General features: G+C 41.1%; 1 protein-coding gene across 4 annotated transcripts in view; it reads left to right on the forward strand.

Annotated features, from left to right (window-relative positions):
- PTPRT (protein tyrosine phosphatase receptor type T) overlaps window positions 1-13,372 on the forward strand; it is a 699,175-nt gene that overhangs the window by 335,191 nt on the left and 350,612 nt on the right. For all 4 annotated transcript variants that reach the window (XM_054046511.1, XM_054046508.1, XM_054046510.1 and 1 more), the window contains exon 7: window positions 7,592-7,885. In XM_054046511.1, the coding sequence (XP_053902486.1) occupies window positions 7,592-7,885 (294 nt within the window). The remainder of the gene's footprint in view (window positions 1-7,591; window positions 7,886-13,372) is intronic.

Genomic DNA, 13,372 nt, shown 5'->3' on the forward strand with positions numbered 1-13,372 from the left:
CAGCACTGACAGCAGCTCCAGATATGTGCGGGTATGTTGGATTAAAGCTGCAAAAACATAAGGTCCCTATAGAGAATTGGTATCTGCTAGGATGATATTGTTATAGCTATGTATTCCTAGTTATGAAACCTATTGCTCATGGGACTAGTATTAGGGGAAAATGTACCATATAGATTATCTCAGTTTGGGAAGTAGTTTAGTGTAATCCATTTTTGCAATTTTATAAATGCTTAGGGTTTACTGATCTGTTCACAGGATTACCCAGCACCTCTTTAAAAGACAATCACATTTGCTATTTCCCAGCCTTCCCACATAGTTTAAAGTGAAATTGTGTATTTAGCAGGAGCTTGGCTGTTTGATTTTAAAATTCCTTTGGAACTCTGGTGTGGTCCTAGGGACTTAAACTGATTAGTTAAACAGAATCATGCCAAACCACCCCTCTCTCTCTCTCTTTTTTTTTTCTTGACACCCCAATCTCTGAAATTGCATCATCCTTACCTACCCTGAACCTATTCTTTTCCAGATATCTGCCCAACAATGTTGTAATGAAGACTGATGCAAAGAAAAAATTTAGCCTCTGCAATGGACGTATCCTCTTCAGAACTTCTTTACTCTGGGAGTTAGCAGATTTGCTGATTTCCCACTTTTGATATACGTAATGTCTTTTTCTGTTTGTCTCTTTGGCTACATCTCTTCAGATGCTCTCAATTCCATTCTTCTCTGGGCTTCACTTAGGTGGGGTTTCCATTTTCTTAATACATTTTGGGTCCCTCCTTCACGTTTCTTCCTTCTTTGCCTGCCTTTCTCGATCATTTGGTTAGATTGTGACTGATTCCCTTATTGGCAGGTTTGCTGGTCCTCAGGGGTTTGCCATTGCACTTCCCCCATGCTGTATTGCCCCATACATGAATGCTATTTCAGGCTATGTGGATTTGGTTTGGTTTCTATTTGAAGGTATTTAAAACACTGTATAGAGAGCTGGGTCTGAATCCCTCACTGTGGGAGAGTTGAGATTCTGATACAAATTAGGTTTAATTCTAGATTAGATTTAGATCTAATGGGTCTGGGCCTGATGCCCATTAGAATAGAAGGATGGTCATATGATTAAAGTACCGGACTGAGAATTAAGATATCTGGGTGGTAGTCACAGCTTGGCCATAAGAATCCTCTAATTTTGGGTGTCAGTTAAACTTCTTGTGCCAGTTTCCCCATCTGTAAAATGGGCATACTGATATCTGGCTGTATAAAATATTTTGACATCTTTGTTTGAAAATCTCTCCGGAAGTGCAGTGTTATCTTCAGGCCTGCACTTTTGAGTTATACAACACTTAGATGCTTTGTGATAGTCTCCCTACAGAAAGGTTAAATGTTCCTTTTATTTTGTATGCCGTTGCCCTTTGCTTAGTGTCCTTCCATTTTCTCTTTTTAAAGTCTATTAGTCGCTATGGAAACCATGTCACTGGTATAGGAGGGGCCTAAATTGCATTCCCAAGAGCAGTGTACAGGCAGTTAATATAATAGCATCAAATTCATACAATGCTTTGTGAATTAAAGGAGTTGGATGGATTTTTTTTTGATGACCTTGTCAAATCAGCTGTCACATTGCAGGGGGTGACGTTTGTCACAATCTGGCCCAGTCCCCATCTCCAAACAGGTGCCCATCTGTTGTGAATGGATCCCACTTGCTTCTAAGTTATCTGGGCCTGGGTATTAACTGGTCACTGTTCCTAGCTCTGGGGGTCTCATGCACATTCCCAGGTGCAGACCTCATGTCTGACATTCTTCTTGGGTTTCAGAGTAGCAACCGTGTTAGTCTATATCCGCAAAAAGAACAGGAGTACGTGTGGCACCTTGGAGACTAACAAATTTATTAGAGCATAAGCTTTTGTGAACTATTTGTTAGTCTCTAAGGTGCCACAAGTACTCCCATTCTTCTTGGGCAGTAGGATCTTGCAGTCTGGCTGACTTAAACACAGAGCTACAAGCCTTTCTGAACCCCCAGTTGCTTCTGCATGTTCCCTCAGGTTCACTTTTCTGTGGGCATGCCGAGCTTCTGATTAACCCTTTGATGGACAACATTGCAAACAAATAAGGAACACAGGCTTAGCAAAGTAATTTCCTAGACATAGACACTATGGCCCAGATTTTGAAGGTATGTAGGCATTGTAACACTCAGCATCTCAACACCCAACATATTTGGGACCTTAAATCTCATTTTCTAATGAGATTTAGGCACACAAGTGTCTAAATCCCATTGGCTGTTGATAGACTTCAGATTCCTAAGTCAATAAATTCCTTTTGAACATGAGATTTAGGCTCCCAAATCAGTTAGGCATCGAGACACTGAGCACAGCAACACCTAAATACCTTTAAAAATCTGGGTGCTTATTAAAGCACACTAGATTTACTTATCTTTGAAAAACAAGTTCATGAACAGCCATCCTCCACTTGAGTCTGAACTCATGCCTTCCACAAGTCCTGGGTTTGTTCAGTGTCCTTCGGTGTTAGACAGCCCTTCCTACCTTCTCTTTCTCCTTAAGCTGCTCTGTTTTTATTTGGTGGTGGTCACCCCTCCTCCTCCTAACTCAAAGAAACACCTCATCCCCTGTTGGCTTCTGTGTAGCCCTTCAAAGTTGATAGCCTACCAGAAGAAAACCCATTGTTCTAGTAGGAGAGTCATTCAACATTGATGACCCTTGATTGCTCTGTCACAGCTTCTCAGACATAATTTTTCCACTAGGTGTCAAGCTCCTACTATAAAATGGATGTTCTAATCCACTAAGGAGGTTTGTAATACAACATGAAGGTCACACACCCAAACAAAGGTTTTATTATAAGGTAGGGCCCCTGGAATAAAATAGGGTTCATAAAAACAAAATGGAGTTCACAATTTGACACGGATATATTCTCAATCTGTCCCCACTCCATTTAATAAGCATTTAAAATCACTGATAAGATCACATAAACGTTAATTAGAATTGCCAGCTCATAGCAGCATCAAGCAGGCAATTTGTAATGGTTACAAGTGCAGTTTATTTGCATAGGTCACAACAAATATACTGCTCCTGCTCCAGGTGCCTGCTCTGATAAATAATGGCTTTATTCTTTAAGGTGAAATATTTTCAATATTTAGGTACAGAATGAGGTTAAGGTCTTGGTCCTAGTCCTATTTAAGGTGATAGAAAAGCTCCTGTTGCCTTCAGTGGTGCAGGATTGAGGCCAAAATAATTTGTTCAACTAATGTTCATTCAAGTTCCTTGAATCTTTAGAATTGGGTTTGACAGTCTTAAGCAATTTTCATCATTTTCTTGTGATGTGTTGGCACTTCTGCTCCTAGTCAGAACCTGAAAGGGCAAAAATAGATGGAAACAAGAAAACATTGGACAAACCCTTCAGAACGGTTTGTGTTGATCCAGGGTGGAGGTGAAAGGGGATGGAGGAGAGCACTGTGGATTTCTTATTCTGAAGCGGTTTGCTAATCCTTAGAGTATCTAAACTTGTTTTGAATGTGTAGAGAAGATGGAGCTCTACTAATTTAACTGTTCTACCGGTAAATCTTTTTTCTAATCCTCAACCAAATCCCAAAGTAATTTACATAATGTTGCTATTATACTATGTGATACCTAGGAGTTTGGGGCTTAATATTTCATTTGTCTCCTAACTTGGGATGTAACTTGACTTGCAAGATGCCGTCGTCTTTTTTTTTTTTTTTTTTTGGCATAAAAAAATAAATCTGTAAGATCATCTTTTAATTACGGTGCAGAGGGGAAAAATCAATATTGAGCAGTTTGATGCTCATATTTTTAATGAAAATCTAGCTACCCATGGTTGATTTTTTTTTTTGAAAATAGATTTGTTGGAGACGTCCCTAATGTAAACCACTAGCTTTTTGACACTAAAAAGTTTCTGCCTGGAGTTTGGAGAAAGGGGCAAAAACTAGGTTTGCAAACATTTGTTTGAATTTTAAACAAACTATTTCTCACACTGTTTTTTTTGCTTTTGGGGGATATCTACCACTCCAATTAGAATTGTGATGATAAGAGTTGCTCATTCTTCCAGGGAACAAATAGTGTGATTTCTATGGTTGATCCCAGTGAAGCAACACAGCTCAGACTTTGAATAGCAAGCCGCAGAGTAAATAACATTCACCATACATTTTGTTGAGTAACGGATTAATCAGAGAAAATTATCTTACGCTAACAAACCACAAATAGGGCTGGAATTTACTGAATTACTTATTCATTAGATTATTTGTTCAGCTCTTTATTACTTATTTATGGATCATCATGCTAGTTCTACTTGCTTTACAGACAAGGGTGCTTGGATGCACAAAAGGAGTTAAACACCTAGAAAATCGCTGTGCTTCACAAAGCCAAAGTCAGGCGCCTAGGCTCCTCTACAATGAATGGGGAGAGACAGGTGCCTTAGTCTGCAAATCACAAAAGCAAGTATGCTAGGCAGGGAGCCCTCCTAGGCTAGCTAATGGGAGATGCTGAGCAGAAGGGGAGGGTGCTAAGCCTATCACTGCAATGCTGTTAGCGATTCTCATCTGTGACCCCTCTCCTGCTGTCAGGTGCCCACACCAGTGGTTTTCAGTCTGGGTCCACAGCCTACGTCTAAGGGGTCTGTGAAAGGTTCTCATTACCATAGAACAGTGGTTTTTCTACCTGTGGTCCACGGACACCTGAGGGTCCACACACTATGCCTAAGATTTTCAAAGGGACCTGCCCCTCCGTTTGAAATTTTTAGGGGTCCCCAAATGAAAAAAGGTTGAAAACCACTGATCTACACCATTTTAACAAGAAGCCGGGAGGGAGGGAGGAGGAGGACCTTCCTTATAACTTTCAGCCCAGTGGTCAGGGTGCCCATATGTGCTAAACGTTCCGAGGGACCTCCTCCTTCTCCCTTCCTTCAGCTGTTTTGTGTGAACTCATCTAAGGGGCCCTACCCAGTAGCCGTGCCCTCTGGTCTATAGGATTGGGCCTGGCACATGACTTAGGTGTCCAAATGCCTGTCTTCCCCTGGTTTGTGACTCACTTTATGGCTTAAGTGAAAGATAGGTATCTGGGTGCCTACAGGGAGGCAGCAGCGCACATGTCCAGAGGCAGAAACATAGGCGCCGAGGGAACTTGTACACTGAAAAGCTAGGTGTCAACTGAGTCTAGGTGCCAGCAGAGTTCAGCAGGAGTTTTGTGCATTACAGTGGTCCCCAAACTGGGATTTAGGGTATGTCTACGCTGCAATAAAACACCCATGGCTGGCCCATGTCAGCTCATTCAGGCTTGTGGGGCTATAGAAAATTACAGTGTTGACATTTGGGCTTGGGCTGGAGCCCAGAATCTGGGCCCCTCCTCCCTCATGGTGTAGACATACCCTTAGGTGCCTAAAACAGAGACTTAAGCACCTAACTCCTTTTGTGCATCCAGGCCCAGGTGTCTTGCTAGAGGGTTTTTAATCTAAGGCCTGGATGCTCTACAGCAGGGGTCAGCAACCTTTCAGAAGTGGTGTGCCGAGTCTTCATTTATTCACTCTGATTTAAGGTTTTGCATGCCAGTAATACATTTTAACATTTTCAGAAGGTCTCTTTTTATAAGTCTAAAATATATAACTAAACTACCGTGGTATGTAAAGTAAATAAGGTTTTAAAAATGTTTAAGACGCTTCATTTAAAATTAAATTAAAATGCAGAGCCCCTCAGACCGGTGGCCAGGACCTGGGCAGTGTGAGTGCCACTGAAAATCAGATCGCGTGCCATAGGTTGCCTACCCCTGCTATACAGAATTTAAGCTCAGAGTAAAAACCCCTTGGCTAAGAAGGCTTGTCAATGGAGTTGGGTTTTTTCTCCATCAAAAATTTCAAGTGGGGAATTGCAGGATCTCCTATGACTTTGGGTAACCTCCATGCCCCTACACTGAACCTTGTAAGTTATGGAATGGGGGACTATGGTGCTTCCTAAGGTTCAGGGGGGGCATTTCCACGCTTTCAGGAATGTTCTGCACACTCCAATGTTTGTTCTCATTCCCCATCAATGCATATCTCTTGAGGAGCTCCTCTGTGGTTTGCAGCCAAGGCATTCATCCTTTAACTAATCACAGGAGGAAAGCTTATCATTCTATTCAATTCAAAAGGGTTTTTAGAGTAACTCTTACAGAAATCTATTTCTAAAACTTAAAAGGCTCTGTGTCACTAACTTCTATAGGACTTCTTTCCTTAAGAAAAAAGGTGTCTGCTGTGTCTGTCTCCTTAGTTTCACAAGCAAAGAGAATTTCTGTGTCCTCTGGGCTGAGGGCAAACCAAATTAGAGGGGTGGAAAACAGACCAGATGTGATTAAAGAAATCACTCAGAATCTTGCACATTTCAGTTCAGGTTTTCAAAACCACAAGGCATATGGTATTCATGTGGCTTCCAATATGCCAGTGTTATGTATACAGGGATAGTACAAAAAATGAGGCAGGTTGCCAGGCCCCTGTAGACTTTTTGAGGATTTAATCAAAGGGTGCTGGAGAGCCGTCTTGCTGACTTGCTCTCCTTTTTATCACAGAGGTAATCTGCACCCGTCTGGTTCCTGCCTCCTGATGATGCTTCTCAGACTTCTTCCAGGCAGTCTTCAAGTCTCACGCAGACTTGGATTTAGTGCCATCACTCATGAAGTTAAACATATTTTGCTCTGGAAAACAATAGTGTCTGTTAATTCACTGTCTCAGTTTCTCTTTTAGCTCCACCAAAGCTGTAATGTAGTTACGTTGAATTTCAGCAGCACTCTGTTTGTGTTACTATTAAACTGGCAAAGACCCTTCAGGCATTTAAATACATTTTCAATTGTATTTTTAAAGACATTGTCAACTAATTTGGTCTAAAAATTTATCCTATTTTAAAACTCATCTTCTTATTAAAATGGCATTTTGAATTTCCTAAATACAGTGGTCACTGATTCAAAACATGGTCTTTGCCCACAGCTATACAGTGCCATTTGATACACTGCATTTTCTCCTCTAAAAACAACAAAGAGTCTGGTGGCACCTTAAAGACTAACAGATTTATTTGGGCATAAGCTTTCGTGAGTAAAAACCTCACTTCTTCGGATACTTTTCTCCTCTAAGATTAGGAAATAACTGTGGCAACAGTGTTGAACTTTTCAAATTACAAAAAGTATTTTATTTTAATAATCACTCTATGGTAAATGACTCAGGAGCTGGGTGAGGATAAAGTTCTCTAGTTTGAGATGAGTACATGGGCTGGGCTACGCTCAGGAGCTGTATTTCGTGAGAGTATTTCTAAATAGATAAAACTTATTTTTCTTTCATATTATGGGGCTCCTCGTTTTCCATAAAGGGTAGGACTTTCTGCCTCCTGGAGTCTGTTATAGCACCCACTTAGAAATAAATATATTAAGCCAAATTATGCTCAATTCCATGGAATTCAATCTCATGTAAGGTATTATCAGGTACGTATTCGTGAGAAGTGCACCTGTGTAACAGAGCAGAGCTTGGACCAGCCTTTCTGCTCAACATGGTGTATTGTTAAAGTCCAGTCAAGTTAAGCATTATTAACACATTTCACAAGCATCTTCTAATTTTTTGTTGCTTGCAGAACCTCCCACGCCCATTGCGCCCCCTGAACTGCTGGCTGTCGGCGCCACCTATCTATGGATCAAACCCAACGCCAATTCTATCATCGGAGATGGGCCTATAATATTGAAGGAGGTGGAGTACCGTACAACCACTGGGAACTGGGTAGAAACACACATCGTAGACTCGCCAAATTACAAACTGTGGCACCTGGACCCCGATGTGGAGTATGAGATCAGAGTGCTCCTCACCCGTCCTGGTGAAGGGGGCACAGGGCCCCCTGGGCCTCCACTCACGACAAGAACAAAATGTGCAGGTAGGGGAATCTTATACTTTATAAACAGCACTGTGGTTTTGGTTTAAATGTTTTGTGATTGAAACCTGAACAAGGCTGCATTACAGTGCAAGCTGTATCTAGCTCTACTATTTCTATGCACCAATGAGTTACTGACCCAATAACAGCCAATACTCCCATCTCTCGTCTGATGTAGCTGTATTGTCTGGAGCACTCTTTGAATTCAGGATATGGATTGATTGTGGTATGTTTGTTTTCTTACATTCATTTTTCTGTTCAGGTGGCATGCTTTTAATAGGCATAGGCAGCTGTTTAGACATCTACAATGCATTCCCACTCACGGTAGAAGTGGGACACCCAAGAAGATAAGAAGAAGACAAGCCAATGATAATCTTTCAAACTAGTTCATTGACCCTAAGACAAGCCCATTATCAATGTTTCCATCTCTTAAGTGCATAGTAAATACATACTTTACCTCTTAAGTAACTTTTGCAGTGTCAGCCACAAAACAGAAAGCTTTCGGCACTTTGTACAAACTTCAGAAATATTTTTATAATATGTAATTCTGTGATTGTTTCAAAATGTCTTGTTTTGTTTTGTCCTTGATTTCCTCCCCAGACTTATTTTTTCTTCAAAACAGTGCAAATCTCCACCCACTGATACCCATATGGCTAGTTTTGCTCTGCATCAAATTTTATGCACAGCTGAATTTATCAACCAGGGCTTTTGACTTACAGAATCAAATCAGACCTTAAATTCATGGAGACTCCACCATAAAACTTCCTGATGTGTACAAATCTGAATGAACATACAATTAATTTATTTGTTTATAGTTAGCAGCTAGACTTTATATTGCATATTATTGGAAAAATCTGACCTTTCCTCTTATGGAATTGTGCTATCATAAAATATGGACTGTCCATGTAATTGAAAAGCTTTTTCACCAACTACCCAGCCAGCAAGTCAGAATCTTTAGCCAGGTTCTTTGACTATTAACCTGATCCTGAATAAACAATGTATGATGTAGTATGTTATAATTATTTGTTGTAACTTTGCCTTAATAAAAAGTTCCAACAAATCAATAGCATTAATGGCAAGTGTTAGAAAGTGTGGGACGAGTATGTTTTTGTCCTCCATTCAAGGAGGCTGAATAACTTTACCTGTGGCAGCATTCAGTGCTATTTGAATGTTGCAGGATATTGTGCTTTGTTCCTTCATGTTTGCATGGAGGAATTTTGAAGAAGGGGTGGAGGAGACCAGTTCTGTAATCCAGTTTTAACTTTCCTGGTGAAAGATGAACCCGTTCTTGGAGTTCTGAATATTCTGTGTATTTGTCACTTGCCAAGGGAAATCAAGCTTGTTGGACGGCAATGGAGTGGGTTAGGCATCCCACTGTAAGATCCTTCCTTCCATACTGCTTTCTTCTCAAGGTTTGGATCACATTTCATCTGCAAATTTCTAGATGTCTCTTGCAATAGTTTAAACAAAGGAGAAAAGTTGATAGAGGATGTCTCTCTCTTCCTTCCACTAGGGTAATATAGTGGACTTTAGTGAGCTTGTGCAAAATATCTGATTCCAAATATCCATGTTGATGAAGTAAACCAACCAACCTGATGTCTGCAAGGGGGTTTAAAGTATTTTAAGCAGTAACTACATTTGGCCAAATGTTTTCCTCTGGTTGGATTAAGTCTTGATGCATTAGTATTCATCACAAACTGCCACAGCATGAGAACCCCTGTCAACCCTCCTTCCCTCTCCAAATGGGGAAGAGTAGGGAGTTGAATGCGACATGAAGAAAACGGAAGCTTCCTAACTACATTCTGTTCTCTTTGAAATGGGCAAGTAAAGCACTTGGCATGCGGTGTTTTCTTGAGACAAAACAGCAGTGACATTCATGCAAACTGTGCAGATCTGGCACACAGGTGTTTGATGTTGCATGATATCTATCAGATAGGCAGGCGCTGGCAGATGGTTGGAGGGTTTTCCACAGTTGTTGCACATAGAGGGAAAGAACAAGGATTCTGATGCCAGCATCCCAACACACTCAGTATTTCAGCAAGTGCCACTGTGCTCATCCTCTTGCCTTCCTGCAACTCTTTGAACACCAGAATCACTGTCAGATTCTCTAGGCTTCAGCACAAATCATGGGCTTATCGATTGTCTTAAGGGGCTAAGATGGAAACTAGTGTTACACCGGTAATGGTGAAGGTCAAAGTTTGAGATTTGGCACCTGATTGGCACCTGTAAGCCCAGATTTCTGCATGGAGCTAACTGTACACTCAGGAACTGCAACACTCCCAAGGAGGCATAATCCCTCCAGCTCCTGAGTCCCGTAGAGGGAGTGCACATACTACACCAGTCCTTACAAGGTACAGCATGAGCCCCTGTGTCCAGCCAGCTCCACATGATGGTGGAGAGGGGGAAATGGACAGCTCAGTCCTGCTTCCTCACTGCTCCCTTTTGCAGTAGTTTATGCCTTCCAGGGGCTACTGAAAGAAACAGTCTCTATAACTCTCCAACACAGGAACTGCAATTGTGCCATGGCTTTTTGGTTTGCCCTGTAATTTCCTGATTTGTATTTCAAATAAAACTTGCACAAATTAGGTGTCTTAAACAATGGGTGCGATCACACTTTTGCAGGAGCAACAAAAACCAGCATCTGCAAACTTGTGCATGTCATCTCTGTAAAGAACACTTGCTTTAAATTAAAGCTTACTTCACTGGAGGAGGAGGAAGGGGCACTAGTGCTGCCTCTAATGATCTCTTCTACTGTGCTCCAGATCACTGGGGTTTCCTTTACCTTGTACGGCATTGACTAACATCACGAATGATGAGGTAGATAATCGGACCAATTTGGCTAACCAATGTCACTCTATTTTTTTTTTCAGTTGTAATTTACTAATGAAATCTAACTGTGGAGAAGGTCACTGCGTTAATGTTAATTGTCATACAGAGGTTGTTGAGATTGATAGTGATGACATTTATACTTTGTCAAAAATACCAGGTTGGAGAGGTTCTAATGATTTAAATATTGCCTCTAAGGAGGGAGGGAAGATGCTTAGCCAATATCTGAAGATTTTATATATCATCCTCATAATGGTAACTCAGATAATAGACTAGAAAATTTAAATCATTATCCCGATTTTCATACCGGGTGGTACAACCTCTTCAAATATCTTATTACTAGGATAATTACATCAGACTTATACAGTAACAATCTTTCAAGACTGTTCTGAACAAAGAAGAAAGTGACACCATTAACTCAATTTTTTTTATAAAACTGTCTAATGAAAAAAATCAGTTTATGATGGAGCATCATTTTAGCCAATACTGATTTTTGTGTGTGTGTTTTCCGCTCCCCTATTTGCAAGGCCATTTCAGCAATGGAAAAACAACAAACGTTTACATATGTATGTGGCTTTGTTCATGTAAATATCTCTGTTTTGTGGTCAGGTCCTAAAGGACTATACAGCATAAACAGCAAAACTGACTACGGAACTGGTTTCCAAGTGCAACATGTAAACCGAAAAATGATCACTAATATATTTGTTGCAGAAACTATAGGTGATGGTTGTAAGTATAGTAGATCCACAATTTTCAGAAAGGTGACTTAGTTTGATGGTATCCTGTGAAATAATCTCCAGTACCTCTTTGATATAGGCATTCTTCTACAGAGATTGAAAATCTTGTGGCTCAGTTTCCCTGAGGGTAGCCATCAGAGTTGTTTCTGAGGCTGTGGATGGCGTTGTTCTGTATGGCTGAGGATATGGGGCAAGTGATGCTGCTTTTCCACAATTTCAGCCCGTGCACAGCTTGCTGAAGCCAACAGAAGTTGCAGATGCTTATTGCCTCTGGTTTGGGCAATATCTTATAGCCTGATTTTCAGTGTCCTGCTCAGAGCCAGCTTTAGAACTCAGGATCCCAGTCTTGTATCTAGACCACTGAATCATTCTTCCCTCTCCATGTGAAGCTATGGAAAATAACTTTCAAAGTTACAATTATCTAACTTTCTTTACCGCAGGCCTTGCATCCAACTGAAGCGTGACCGAGACTATCTTAGCGTGAGTTTAGAAAGTTACTGCACCATAAGACAATTCTTATCAAAATCATCCATGATTTGTCACATTATTGATCAGAATGAGGGAAAGCTGTTTTCATGGACTTCAGAAAGGTTTTTGATTAAATAAATCCCCTATCAAAAACTGATTATGAAATGCCCTGCTTTAAATAACCATAAAGGGATTTTATTGAAGTGGATAATATCTTATCTAAACTTTCCCAATCAGTATGTATCCATACAAAAAGGTTTCTTATACCACTGATACAGTGGCTGGTTTTCCGCAGGGCAGCATTTTTAGGACTGCAGCTGCATTTGATCAGTCTAAATTATATTCAAAATAAATTAAGTTGCTGCATGGTTTTTTACTGACTCTTTACAGGCTGGAAAAAGCCATCTGCCCCAAACTCATGGTAAGCACTATCTTGGCAAGTGAGTGATAGTGTTTTTTGGCCTGTTAGACGGTGACAACAGGGGAAGTGGGGGCAGCTGAGTGGGAAAAGAAAAAAAAAAAAAGCCGCGATCAGCGGCGGCGGCAGTTCAGCGGCAGGTCCTTCGCTCCTAGAGGGAGTGAGGGACCTGCCGCCCCCAAATTGCCACAGGTGCTGCCCCCCTCTCTTGGCCGCCCCAAGCACCTGCTTGTTAAGCTGATACCTGGAGCCGGCCCTGCTGGCAGCAGTAAGCTGTCAGCCAGAAGGACGGGTTACTTAAGGAGAGTTAAGAGACGGGAGCTGAGCTGCCTCTGGGTAGGAGCAAAGCCATAGCACAGAGCTGCAATTGGAGGAGAACAAGATGGGTGTCATTGATGTCAGCCACAAAAGCAATGGTTTAGGAGAGAAGAACGGGATCAGGGATGAGCATGTCTATGAAAGGTCTCAGTCGGATCATGTACGTGTTAGTGCTCTGATCAGAGATCTCCGGACACTGGGTGTGCACTTTTCAGCAATCCTTGGGCAGGGCCGCCCAGAGGATTCAGGGGGCCTGGGGCAAAGCAATTTTGGGGGCCCCTTCCATTAAAAAAAAGTTGCAATACTATAGAATACTGTATTCTCATGGGGGCCCCTGTGGGGCCCTGGGAAAAATAAACATTTAAAAACCTTCCGTATCTCAGCACAAACCCAGTTTTGAGAGAACTTCTTTTCAAGTCACCTTTACAAGGTATCACTGGTTCTCAGCATCACCTAGTGCTAAAAGGCACTAAAACTCATTAAAAGGGTTGGACAAATATTTTCTGTCAAAACTTTTTTTGGATCGAAAACTAGGGGTTTTTAAAAAGCAGAAAAGATCACGGACAATGTTTGCTTTCCTTCAAAATTTGTTGTGTTTTTTTTAATTGAAAAGCTGAAATTAGTCTGCCAAAACCTGAACATGATTTGGGGTTTCAGAAGTGTGTGGCCAAATATTTGCTGGTTGCTGTGTTTGATTGTTTAAAGAAACAATAAAAAAATTCT

Source organism: Malaclemys terrapin, chromosome 12 (genome assembly GCF_027887155.1).
Source record: "Malaclemys terrapin pileata isolate rMalTer1 chromosome 12, rMalTer1.hap1, whole genome shotgun sequence".
NCBI classification, from domain to species: Eukaryota; Metazoa; Chordata; order Testudines; family Emydidae; genus Malaclemys; species Malaclemys terrapin.